Raw genomic sequence first — 13,786 nt, forward strand, 5'->3', positions numbered from 1 at the left:
CCTTCCAGTTCTCTGCTGCCAATGACTGGAACAAATTGCAAAAATCTCTGAAGCTGGAGACACTTATCTCCCTCACTAACTTTAAGCATCAGTTGTCAGAGCACCTTACCGATCACTGCACCTGTACATAGCCCATCTGAAATTAGCCCGCCCAACTACCTCATCCCTATATTGTTATTTATTTTGCTCATTTGTACCCCAGTATCTCTATTTGCACATCATCTCTTGCACATCTATCATTCCAGTGTTAATACTAATTGTAATTATTTTGCACTATAGCCTATTTTATTGCCTTACCTCCATAACTTGCTAAATTTGCACACACTGTATATATATATGTATTTCTGTTGTATTTTTTTACTTTGTTTTGTTTTACCCCATATGTAACTCTGTGTTGTTGTTTTTATCGCACTGCTTTGCTTTATCTTGGCCAGGTCGCAGTTGTAAATGAGAACTTGTTCTCAACTGGTTTACCTGGTTAAATAAAGGTGAAATAAAAAAATATAAAAAAATTCAGTGTTCTCTCTGCTATCCTCCCTTCAGTGATCCCTCTGCTATCCTCCCTTCAGTGTTCTGTCTGCTAACCTCCCTTCAGTGTTCCCTCTGCTATCCTCCCTTCAGTGTTCCCTCTGCTATCCTCCCTTCAGTGTTCTGTCTGCTATCCTCCCTTCAGTGTTCTCTCTGCTATTCTTCCTTCAGTGTTCCCTCTGCTATCCTCCCTTCAGTGTTCCCTCTGCTATCCTCCCTTTGAGAGTTGGCACTATGGTAGCATTCTCCTGGCATCTGCCAAACCCAGATTCGTCCGTCCGACTGCCAGATGGTGAAGCGTGATTCATCACTCCAGAGAACACGTTTCCACGTTTCCACTGCTCCAAAGTCCAATGACAGCCAGCTTTACACCACTCCAGCCGACGCTTGGCATTGCACATGGTGATCTTTAGCTTGTGTTAAGCTGCCCTTTCATGGAAATCCATTTCATGAAGCTCCCGACAAACAGTTATTGTGCGGACGTTGCTTCCAGAGGAAGTTCTGGTCCAGAAGGTTGTGTGTTTATACCTCTATCTGGTCTAGAAGGTTGTGTTAATACCTCTATCTGGTCTAGAAGGTTGTGTTAATACCTCTATCTGGTCTAGAAGGTTGTGTTTATACATCTATCTGGTCTAGAAGGTTGTGTTTATACCTCTATCTGGTCTAGAAGGTTGTGTTAATACCTCTATCTGGTCTAGAAGGTTGTGTTTATACATCTATCTGGTCTAGAAGGTTGTGTGTTTATACCTCTATCTGGTCCAGAAGGTTGTGTTTATACCTCTATCTGGCAATCCACCAAATTCACTTCAATATTCACCACCAACATTGACCAGTCAATGCTCAAATTAAATGAGTGTCTAAACCAAAGCTTTATTTATCTTGAGAAACTCTGGCCTACTGTACACAGACAGAGACGGGTGTGTTGTGTTTACTGCAACACATATTTAACAAACTAGTAATATTTACAAATAATTTGATCACACTTAACAATAAAATGTATCTTATTCAAAGTCAAAGGCGTTTTACTGAACAGCACTAACAGAACAGAACATGGATGTACAGTCACAGGAATAAAATATAATAATCTCCTCACAACTGATTTATTAATGTCCATATCTGAAGTCATGACCACTGTCATCACCATCAAGTCACACGGTTGTGTTAGAACAGAAGGGTATGACTGTTGTCATGGAGACCCAGGTGTTCCTCCAGGACTCGAGAAGGCTACTCTAAGTGGCACAAGGACAAGGCGCAAGGTTCACAGCTGGCTAGTCCAAAAGCTGGATAGAGGGGCTCAGTGAATGTGGTGTGGAATGTGTACAGGTGGGTCAATGTGTCAGAGAAGACTGTGTGAAAGGACAGCGTGCCGGCCGGCCAGTCCAGATACACTCCTATTCTATGCCTGGAGGGGCCCCTAAAGGGAGGGAAATTGAATACCTGCGCCATTATGAGAAAAATGTGTTTTGTTTTCCATACACCAGGACTTGTCATTGCGTCCAATGACAAAGTAATCGCTGATGCTGCCTCTTCTTTTGATTCCTTTGTATGTCACTCCGACAGCAACGTCATCACTTGACTCCGTTTCCCAGTAATGGCGCTCAGTCAGACCCTCTCTACAAAGAACCTGAAAACAACCATCAAATCTCTCTGTGTGATCAGGATATGGCTGTTCCTCAATCTCATATTTCACCACTCTGTTTCCTTTAGACAGAGAGAGGTGTCTGTTTGCTGTGTTTGGGTCCAGTGTGAGATCACAGGCATCTGTAGACAATAGAAGAGGTAAGAGGAGAGGATGAGCTGGATTAAATCAGGAGTGTGTTGTTACCAGGGCTGTCAAACTATATTAAAACATTTCTTTCATAGCAATGTTACTAAGATTACATGTCAAGTATAATGTATTCTTACAGGTCTTCAGCAGCTCCAGTTTCACCCAGCACTCTTCGTTGTGGTCCATACTGTGCGAGAGGCAGGAGAAGAGACAGAATATGTGAATATACTGTCAAAGTTGCGTCAATTCAAATCTGGCATTAGGAACAAAAGAGGTCAACACGACTTCTAAGGTATACTAGTTATTTTAATTAATGCAAAAACCTTCAATGGTAAATATGATGTTTCGTATATACGGGCTCTCTGATATGCCTCGCAGGACACTCCAGAGAACTAACACATTGCTCCAGAAACAATACCCAAATACTAGACAGAGGAAGTTTCCCACTTCTCTGCTGGCCAATTAGAGTAAAGACTTGAGCGTGGTTTAAACTATCTCAGCCAATCCGTTGATGCAGGGGGTTGGTCTCATCTCTTCGGCGCCCTTTGTTACACACTTCAGGCAGGCACAAGATTATCATAACAACCTGTCATAGTGAGAAGAGCCAGCTCCCTTAGACATCATTCCCATGTCAAAGGAAGACTCATAAATCACAATGAACTATTATAGTCTAGCATTTGAAGACACAATCCTTATCTTCTCTTCACATCAATCACAGCCTTGCCAGGTGTCACAGCCTACATTAGCCCAGTCAAGAATGCATTATTTCTAAGTTAGTCATCCCATCAGTTTAGGAGAATAATAAATCCCCAATAGTCCCCCTTTTCACACCTCATAAGGTGTGATTCAAAAAATAAGAAAAAACAGATTGTCATTCATTATAATACAATACAAACAAAAAAATCACACTTTTATTAATAGGCCATAATGATACTAAAAAATGCAAACCCTCAGTCCATCTACACCCCACTTGCAAATTGTTACCAGTCACCAAGGAACTTCAAACCATCACATAAGAAAAGACAAACATTCACATGGTTAACTTGATTAATAAAGTATAAAACACAGGATTAATAGAACACAAAACATAAGACTATTAAAACATAAAACACAAACAGAGAAGTATATTTTGGCCCCCTTTAGACACCCTCTAGTGTCACTCCACCAAGCCTGGTAGGTCATATCCTCCATTCCTAGGTTGGAGTCCAGGATTGGGCCTTATCTCACCATCTGTGGAAATCACCTTCTCCATCTCCTTTCTCACCAAACCTCAGACACAGGAAATAAGACAACATCCACAAAGAACAAGTATACCCATAGAAGCTATAACTTCACCCAGAACAGTTACAACAATAGTTTTCCATTTACCAAATATGTTATCAAACCAACCGTTTATGGAGCTATCAATATCAGATCTCTCAGCCAGTTTGTTTGTCAGTGTAGTTACTCCCATGAAGCTCTTTTGTCACTGACCCGTCCGGTGCTATATTGTTTGAGGATGAAAATACAGCACATAGATCCAAACAGAACACAAACTCCGCCCCTCTCAGCCAAAAGCATATCTAACGCTATTCTATTCTGCTTTGTCATTAAGATAGTTGCCGCTGTCTGCTCATCTAATCCCTTTATTGCATCACAAGTGTGGTTTATAAATCTTTGCTGGTTATAGTAAATATAATTTATCCAATCTACGTTTTTATTAATTGTTGACCACCAAAAAATACTTAATTCAAACTCAGCTGCGATCTGATTCCTAGCTTTGAATTTTTCTGTAACCTCTCGAGTTACTCCTATCCCATCAAAGGATCCTTTCATCAAAGGATCCCGGGAGGAGGTCCTACTTTCTATTTGACAACTCACCAGTCTCTGACACGTTTGATTGTTTACATATGTAGTTGAGTTCACAATCAGTTATCACCACACAACCATCAGATGTCAGCACAGGCCTGGTTTTGGGTCCTACAATCCTCTGTCTGCAACAAAGAGGAGAGATTAGTCATGTTCTCTTTCAGTTGTGATATTCTCTGTGTAGGAGCAGAGCTAAGATGCCCTACTCTGTATCCTATCTTACTAGTCCTAGAAAAACGATTAGAATCCTGAGACTTCAAACGTAGGCAACCTAGGTCTGAATGAGTTTGTTATCGGGGGATACTGATAGTTCAAGTTACTACAAGACTCTTTCACCACATTCCCAGGTGGTTTGCATGGGGATAAACCTGTTTTTGCGTACTTCAGACTTTCAGACAGTACCTACCCTTCTATGGGTCGACTGCCATTTCTGGTAATTCTCTACCCTACACAACACTACACCTGTCCCCAAACTGTATATGGAGATTTACATATCCCCCACGCTCTCGATATGAGCAACTACATAGTCCCAGGATGTACACGGCGACACACATATAGTGATGTCCTCCCCTAAAGTCCCTAATCTTCCCCTTTCCCTACGTCTAGCTGTCTCCTATGCCTTCATAGACTATGCTCAGGTATCATTTTATCAACTTGTTTTAGGTTAACTACTACTTTTCTGATCAGAAGGGTTTGAGTGTGTTAGGAATATGGCCCCCACAATCAGACAGCTACCTACCGTCAGGAGACCTGTGAATCCCCACCCCCTTGCCCTGAGAACATGTCAGACGCCAACCCATTACTTCACCTTCTACCAAACTCACACAGGGATGATCAGACAGGGTAAGGGAATCTTCGTTGAGGCAACCCCCGAGCCCTAATGGTGATCGGATCTTTCTCCTAACTCTGTGTTTGTTCATCAGGTGTAACTGGGTTTACCTTTTTGCAGTGTGTGACATGCACCCAGATTGATCTAATAGGACTTGATAGGGCCCTTCCCAACAGGCCTGCTTCCAGTTTTTTCTTCTTTTAGGGACTGGATCCACACCCAGTCTCCTGGTGTGATAGAGTGGGTCACCTTCTCCTTTAGTTCACCTGTGGGGCACAAAACCTCTGACATACGGGTGTGGTTAATAAACTATCTTCACACATACATGCTCAGCTCTCAATTTCTATTGTTGTTTTTTTCTTTTAAGTATTTTTATTTAATTCTATCAATATTATTTAATCCTATCACTCCCCCCCTTTTTGACACATGATTTGCCCATGTGTCAATATTACCACCTTTCTAAACCATTTCTTGTGTAATTTATCATCCTATTGCCATGCCTTTCATTTTTTGATTATCTTTTGCTCCTTTATTGCTCCTCCCACTTCCTTTGTCTTTTATGGAAGCTAAATTCAACTTTCATCCAGTTCAGAATCAATTAGTAATCCAATCAATCAATCTCTTATCTTATAAAAACACTTATGTTTAGTTCAAACTCTGTTCTACCCAGGCTCTCCCGGGCTTGACCTGAAGACTAATTGTTGGACATGACAAGTCTATTTCTTAAGTCACCTAAGTCTTCTGTCTAGCAACAAAGAATAAAATCTCTATGTTCATGATTAACCCAGTTATATCTAATAGCCCACCAAAAAACCTCATCATCTTTAAATCACTACCAATGTCATATCCCTCGTTACTCTCTACCATTTGGATAACATCCCTGATGTATGTATGCCTCCTTAGAGTTCCAAATTACTTTACCATGGGCTACCATTGCCTTCCCATAGATAAGATCACTTAATTTACCCGTATGCAGTACATAATGGAGTACGCAAACTTTACAGCACTTTATCATTACCAATAAGCTCATCATTTGTTTTTTGTTTTAACGGTTTTGGCGCTCCAAATATAGCAGTTTTCCTGGATGAGTTTAACATTCTCCCCTCCTGTGTTATAGTGTGTCCTAGGTAAATGACCTCGATCTACCAAAGTTTAAGTTTCTTTCTGCTCACTTTGTGTCCCTGTTCTTCCAGGAAGGTTAACAATTGGATTGTATCCCTCTTACATCCCTCCTGAGTGGGATTAGCCAATAGAATATCATCTATATAAACTAACATTTGCATCCTTCCCTATGTTCAAACTTTCCCAAATTATTAGTTATAGCCTGGGCAAAGATTGTAAGACTTTCCGAGTAGCCTTGAGGCATCCTAGCCTAAGTCCATTTCCTTCCCTGAAAAGTAAAGCCAAACCACCCCTAACTATCCGGATGAACTTGGATGCTAAAGAAAGCATTAGCTAAATCTATCACTGTAAAATAGGAGTTCTCTGGTTTCAATTGGTTCATCAATGTATGTGGATTTTATACACATGGAACTCTGGGAATTATATTTCTATTAAACTAACTGTAAGTCCACGACCATCCTCCAGTCGGGCGCTAGGTGCCTCCTTTCTAACATGAAATATTGGAGAGTTTCATTGAACCACATCTCCAGGAATTATCACCCCTCCCTTAAGTAAATTCTCAAATGTAGGTGTTATCCCTTTTATTGCTTCTGGTTTCATAGTATATTGCTTTTGGTATGGTCTATTATCGGATCGAGGAATCACTTGTACTGGAAACTACCCCCTTTATTAGTCCTACATCTGTTGTCCTTGTGACCATAATTTTGAACAGAATTGCTGCTAACTCACCCTCCTGTTCCTGAGTTAAGAAAATCTCTTCCTGTCATCCGTTAAAACTTATCTCCAGATGGACACTGGGCTGGGTTTTTGCTCTCCCATTCAACTTTATTCTATATCTCCCAGTGGAGTGGCCATACTGATCCCCATTTGGTGTATTCTGCCAGTCAGTAATGTTCTTCCCTTGTTTTATATATTTACCTAGTGATAAACATTCCTCTGAATGTTCTTTCACTAGGACAACATGGGGGGCTCCACCTTTCTCTGTACAGCCTCTGGCTCTGTGAACCCATTTTAACCCAATTTGAAAAAACAACAATCACAAATAGCCAGGCCTCACTCAATTTGATAGCTCACTTTTATGACCTAAATTCTGCCTAACTGAGATGAGCTAATCTCTTTCTCCTAGTTATATTCTAAAGATGGTAGTATACACAAAACATGATAGATATTCCCAGTCTTAACCCATCAATAATTGTTTGTATCATTCTAATTCCTCCTAACTAATCCATTAAACCACTCAAAATTCCTCCAGTATACTATGATTATTTAATTGATTACCCCTAACTCTGCTACATGTGATCTCAACTCAAATGATCCATTTATCAATTATTTATTCAACTCCCTAGGAAAACCTGTCTTCCCTTCCATTGTTCCTGTCCTCCTGTATATGTCATATTTGAGTTTTGTGCCAATACAATCACAGTTACATCAAATGTTCCCTTATTTAATGGTATTTTCTTCCTAATATAACTTCCTAAATGAGATTAAATCCCTTGCCTTCCTCTACTATCCTTATATCATTACTGGATCAATGATAATAACCGTAACAACTATCAACAACAATTGTAATAACTAATTCACATTAAATTGTGTCTTTTTCTGATTATGCTACAATTGCAGCCTATTTTATCACCCCAGTCCAAAATATATAAGTTTATGTAACAAATCCATAACCCACTACAGGCTGGCGCCATTCCCCAGCACAACGAGCCAATGCATACTTTCATCCTAACCAAAATAAATTATCGTTTCAAAATGGTCCATCTATCTTGTATTTCCCCGCTAACCCATTTCAGTTCGCTATTCAATGTATTTAACTGTTCTCTCTGATTATGCCCTAATTAATAAAACAAATACTTGCTATCGTTGGTCAGCATACGCTTAATGACATTCTTATCATCTGAACTATACTGTCTCTCACCCTCCCCTTGCTCCTTCGGGGAGAGCGCATGGTAACCTTATTACATATTTTCATATACTTTTCTAGAATAGTTCTATTTAAGCTATCTAATTCAATCTTTCACATTTCTCAATCCACATAGTAATTTAGGTATATAGCCCCATTGCGAAAGCTTTGTCTACTGTCCCTACTGTGTTCGAACCAGGGACATACGCCAGTCACTCACACCATCTGTGATGCTCTCAAAGTAACTACTCCCAGCTCATAGAGCAAGTGACGTCACCAAATGAAAATCGCAGTAGCTTTCACCTCAGCAAAAAACTCTCTCCTTTTGATTCCCTATTGTATAAGTTAGTTTTTCTATTTAACCCCTAAACACGCTCGCTACAAATAGCCCATTCAACATTACCAAACCAAATACTCATCGTACCCATTCAATCAACACATCAGCCGTGTAATTTACACTCATAAATGCAGATTGTTACTCCATGCCTTGAAATGATAAATAGATTTCCACCAATAGCATATTACAATGATTTCTTATTTTACCCTCTGACACAAAATGAAGTTCCCTCACTGTACTACGTTAGCTCTACCATGATAATTAGTTCAATTTAACCCTCTATTTGTTTTGTACTATATTATACATTACGTCTAAAACAACATTACTTATGGTCAGTTTATTCCGCCATCATATTATCCAACAACGCCACAATCTTAAACTCATATGGGGCGGCCGACAGTTTAGTGACCAATAGCGCTGCGCCAACAACCGAGAGGTCGCCGGTTCCAATCCCCGAGCCGACCAGGCGAAAAATCTGCCGATGTGCCCTCGAGCAAGGCACTCAACCCCAATTGTTCCCATAAATCGCTCTAGACAAGAGCGTCTGCCAAATTACCAAAACGCACATGTAAATATTCTCTACTTTCTCACCCAACGCACGTCTACGCTCGGTGAGCAAGTTCAGAACACTCTCTCGTCGGATACCCACATGCGTTCCCAGCCATCTCCCAGCTTTTTCATGGCTCCAAAAGCCACACTTCGCTCTCTCCAGCCCCTCCCTCGCAACTCTACCTTTTTGAGGAGCTGTGAGGAGCTGCTTCTCGTCCCAGCGCGCCTCCAATATTCCGCCGTTACTCAAAGTACTCCAGTCCATTTATTTAAATCAAATAATTTCCCACCTAATTAGTTAAAGTTGGTGACGTTTATATAAACCGAATTATTTAGGTCTAATTGTTTAACCAGTATTTTGCACGGTCAAACATCAAACGTTAAATCAAATAATAAACCAAATAGCCCAAACCAAGCACCTAAAACCAGTATTAGTTCAGAGTTTAGTTTTATGTTCCCAATTGTTTTTAACGGGTTATATGGTTTAAGCAACCACAAATCCAACAGTTATTCCCAAATTATACAGTTTGGATAGCCACAGACGTCTTATGATTCCCAATTTGTTTTCTATCAAGATATACAGGTTTATCATTCACACTTTCATGCATACGACAACACTCGCACTGTTTAACTTTCTATAGTACCTCCTATGGGTGTCTTTTTGTTAACGTTTGCACAATTTAAACCTTATTCCTATTTGTAATTCTCATTATTTACTGTTTTAAAATATTCTTTGTATTCACAGCCAAAAATGGTACACAGTTAAGCGTAGTATACAGTTATCACACAGCAAAAATAGTACACAGTTATCGCCCTCACTCACAATACCCAGTCATAATCCTATCATACAGTCAAATATGTCACACAGTCATCAATGACACCCATGTTCCACACACAATCTACTTTGGGCACACAGCCTCTTCTATTTTATTCAAAACACTGTGCTGAACCTAGCCGCAACCCTTAGTTACGGACCTTCCAGTCCCCAGTATTACAGCCGCGTCATTTTATTTCAAACACTGTGCTGAACCTAGCCGCAACCCTTAGCTACGGACCTTGCCAGTCACCAGTATTATCTAAATTTCCCGAACCTTAGCCGTATCCTCGTAGTTACGGATCTTGCCAGTGTAATTCTTCGAACCTAGAATCGTACTGTCGTAGTATTCGAACCTTGTCGAGAAGCAATTACTTCAAGCCAATTATTCCCTATATCTTCCGAACCTTAGCCGTATGTCGCAATTACGACCTTGCCGGTAGATGTCAGCATTGTCTCCCTGAACCTAGCCGTCTCTTCGCGGACCTTGCGGTAGAATCAACACTCTCCGGTACCATGGTTTTTTTTAAACATCACATTTAGCAAAGGTTTGCATGTCACAATATTGTGCTTGTCTACTCATAATAGTTTCATAATTTAGTTCACTTACATCAGACAGGTGTTTCACAAAATGAATTTGGATAAAGCCAATTTGCAGATTTTTGGTTATTTAACAACAGGTATCTGCTTACCTTTATAGAAGCCCGGGCAGTTTGGTGAAACCTACACGGTTCGATTAAAGAGTTGACCAAATGGGCCGGACATTTACCCCAGCGAAGTCCCTTCTACCAGATCACGACGGGTGTCACCAATTGTCAAAGTTGCGTCAATTCAAATCTGGCATTAGGAACAAAAGAGGTCAACCACGACTTCTAAGGTATACTAGTTATTTTAATTAATGCAAAAACCTTCAATGGTAAATATGATGTTTAGTATCTCGGGCTCTCTGATATGCCTCTTGGAACACTCCAGAGAACTAACACATTGCTCCAGAAACAATACCCAAATACTAGACAGAGGAAGTTTCCCCTTCTCTGCTGGCTTGAGAATTAGAGTAAAGATACTCAAAGGTCTTACTAGAGAATCTTGCTTTATTTTCTTCAACTGCACTTACTTGATTTTCGGTCTACAGTCTGCATCTTTCATTGTAGCAGAGTGCATCTTCACTCCGGAGTCTCCTGTGTGATTGTAGCTCAGGTCCAGCTCTCTCAGGTGGGAGGGGTTTGACGTTAGTGCTGAAGCCAGAGAATCACAGCCTTCCTCTGTGACTACAGAATGGCAGCCTGCAAAGAGAGGTAATGACGATCCTTGGCACATAAATCTCACTTTTATCACTCACAGCAGATTCAGACATGAGACACAAATTGCATGGCTCAAGACACGCCCACTTTATGATACGCCTCTCTGCCACAATTTGTCTTTATTTGAAAAGTGGACAATCTGTCAGCTAATTGCCACTTCACCGATTGCTTTCAAAATAGAAACTGACAATATTCATACGATTACCTGTGCAAACCACCTTTTCTCCTGTACTCTATTACCAGTGAAGTGTGAAACGATGTCTCAAAATGACTGGCTTATCATCGGAAATCGTAGACATGGTACAAAAAGTTTGGACCCATGTGTTTATTTATCAAAATTGATATATCGATGGGGATTAAACCCACTGATACGGCAACTACATGACAAGAGAAGAAAACGGTCTACTTACAGTAAGTGTTCCCCTTCGTGGGATAGAAAATTGTTGATGTTTGATTAGATGATAATGTAGCCTAAACAAACTCGCCAGTCAGAAAAGTAAGCTGACACGAAAAATCCAAAACAATCGCGCAATTTGTTATCTTTCCCCTATTGTCAAATAAATATGCATTGGTTAATTCTAGAGCGATATATGTTGATGTTCACAACAGGTGGGTGCAATTTATTGTACAAAACATTTCCGCCTTGTGTTTAGGCAGTGCTGCATTTGAGCTGGCACCTCTCCATTTTCGACTGTTTTGTTCTGGAACCTATTTGGCCGGATCCGGTACCTCTCCTGGCATGAAAAATAACTGTTTGCAATGTAAAAATTATAATAAAAGCGATCAAAGTTAATTCGAGTTGCCTCTACGTTAATTCTCCTGCCCCCACACAAAAAAACGTAATGTGAAAAAGTAGATTTTCAGCCCGGGCCTAATATTCTAAGAGTTGATTTGGGTTGGGCCGGCCCAGGTTTATGGTTTGCGCAACATTGTAACCTATGTTTGAGACCAACGCATGGCCGTGACTGTGTGAGAGGCGCGCCAGTAACTCTCACATAACTAGAATGAGATTCACTTTCTATGATCTCTCTCTGCTCTGATAGACATGAGCCTGCAACTCAGTTTTTTTTTAAATAGCCTAGCTGTGGATTGTAGCCCAATAACATGGAATAGCCTACAGTCGGGAACACGCGGCAAATCTGCCAGTGAAAAAAAAGCACGTAGACAAAACAGGCCTTTGCAATATTTCAAATACAGTGGGGGAAAAAAGTATTTAGTCAGCCACCAATTGTGCAAGTTCTCCCACTTAAAAAGATGAGAGAGGCCTGTAATTTTCATCATAGGTACACGTCAACTATGACAGACAAAATGAGAAAATAAAATCCAGAAAATCACATTGTAGGATTTTTTATGAATTTATTTGCAAATTATGGTGGAAAATAAGTATTTGGTCATTAACAAAAGTTTATCAATACTTTGTTATATACCATTTGTTGGCAATGACACAGGTCAAACGTTTTCTGTAAGTCTTCACAAGGTTTTCACACACTGTTGCTGGTATTTTGGCCCATTCCTCCATGCAGATCTCCTCTAGAGCAGTGATGTTTTGGGGCTGTCGCTGGGCAACACGGACTTTCAACTCCCTCCAAAGATTTTCTATGGGGTTGAGATCTGGAGACTGGCTAGGCCACTCCAGGGGCCTCATGTATCAATCTTGCGTACGCACGAAAACACGGCGTACGCCAGCTTTCACGTTCACGGTCAGATGTACTAACAGTGAAATTAACGTAAGAATGTGCGTTCTTCCACGTAAACTTCAGGCCTGGCGTACGTACATTTTTGTGATGTTTGTCCGTTGGCGACTCATAGAGGCAATAAAGTGAAGTGGCAAACATTACACTACGAACTGTTCTATCGCACCTGCCAGATATTGCTTATAATTTGTAATTGATAAATGATTTGCCATATTATTGTCACACGAGTCTTATTAGAATATTCTATTAATTATGCAATTAAGTAAGAACATATATAAAGGATGTGAAAATTGATACAACCCGTCTAGCAATGGCAGCTTTGGCTTTATTAGAAGACATTTTCAATGGACAAATCCGGAGAGAACGAGTTTTTAGGGACCACGGTGATTTTCTGGCCCACGACGATGACTGGCTCATCAGCCGTTTCAGATTTCCAAGGGCTATACTCTTGGAGCTCTGCGCTGAGTTGGGTCCGAATTTGGAAAGAGAGACAGTGAGGAGCCACGCATTACCCGTTCCTTTACAGGTGCTTACTACACTTGGTTTCCTAGCAACCGGTTCTTTCCAAAGAGAACTGGCAGACCGCTCAGGAATAAGCCAGTCGTGTTTGAGCCGTGCAATGCCACCTGTATGGGACGGCATCATCCGCTTGTCTACCAGGTATATAACGTTCCATACGATGCAGGTGACCAGCCAAACATCAAAGCGCAATTTGCAGCGATAGCCGGTTTTCCTAATGTAATCGGAGCGATCGACTGCACACATATTGCTATAAAGGCGCCATCTGAAGACGAATTTGCATATGTGAATCGGAAACATTTCCATTCAATAAATGTGCAGATTATATGTGATGCACAAATGCGCCTAACAAATATTGTGGCAAGGTGGCCTGGGTCAACCCATGATTCATATATCCTTACAAACAGCATGGTTGGGATGAGACTCCAAGCTGGCAGGGTGCGCGATGGGTGGCTACTTGGTAAGTTATGCATTTAAATGTATGGTTCTATCTAAAAGTAAAATGTTTGTGTCTGTAATTATTATTACTGCCCATCAGGAGACAGTGGTTATCCACTAAAGACGTGGCTGT

At 40.6% G+C, this 13,786-nt stretch overlaps 1 protein-coding gene across 1 annotated transcript; it reads right to left on the reverse strand.

Moving 5' to 3' along the window:
- Positions 1–1,412: 1,412 nt before the first annotated feature.
- LOC123482576 (stonustoxin subunit beta-like) lies at positions 1,413–11,018 on the reverse strand. Its single transcript, XM_045210716.1, has 3 exons — positions 10,816–11,018; positions 2,434–2,483; positions 1,413–2,289 (listed from the first exon to the last, which is right to left on the reverse strand). The coding sequence occupies exons 1-3, from the start codon at positions 11,016–11,018 to the stop codon at positions 1,943–1,945; spliced, it is 600 nt and encodes a 199-aa protein (XP_045066651.1). The 3' UTR covers positions 1,413–1,942.
- Positions 11,019–13,786: the final 2,768 nt, after the last annotated feature.

The sequence above is a fragment of the Coregonus clupeaformis genome, chromosome 35 (assembly GCF_020615455.1).
Source record: "Coregonus clupeaformis isolate EN_2021a chromosome 35, ASM2061545v1, whole genome shotgun sequence".
Lineage (NCBI taxonomy): Eukaryota > Metazoa > Chordata > Actinopteri > Salmoniformes > Salmonidae > Coregonus > Coregonus clupeaformis.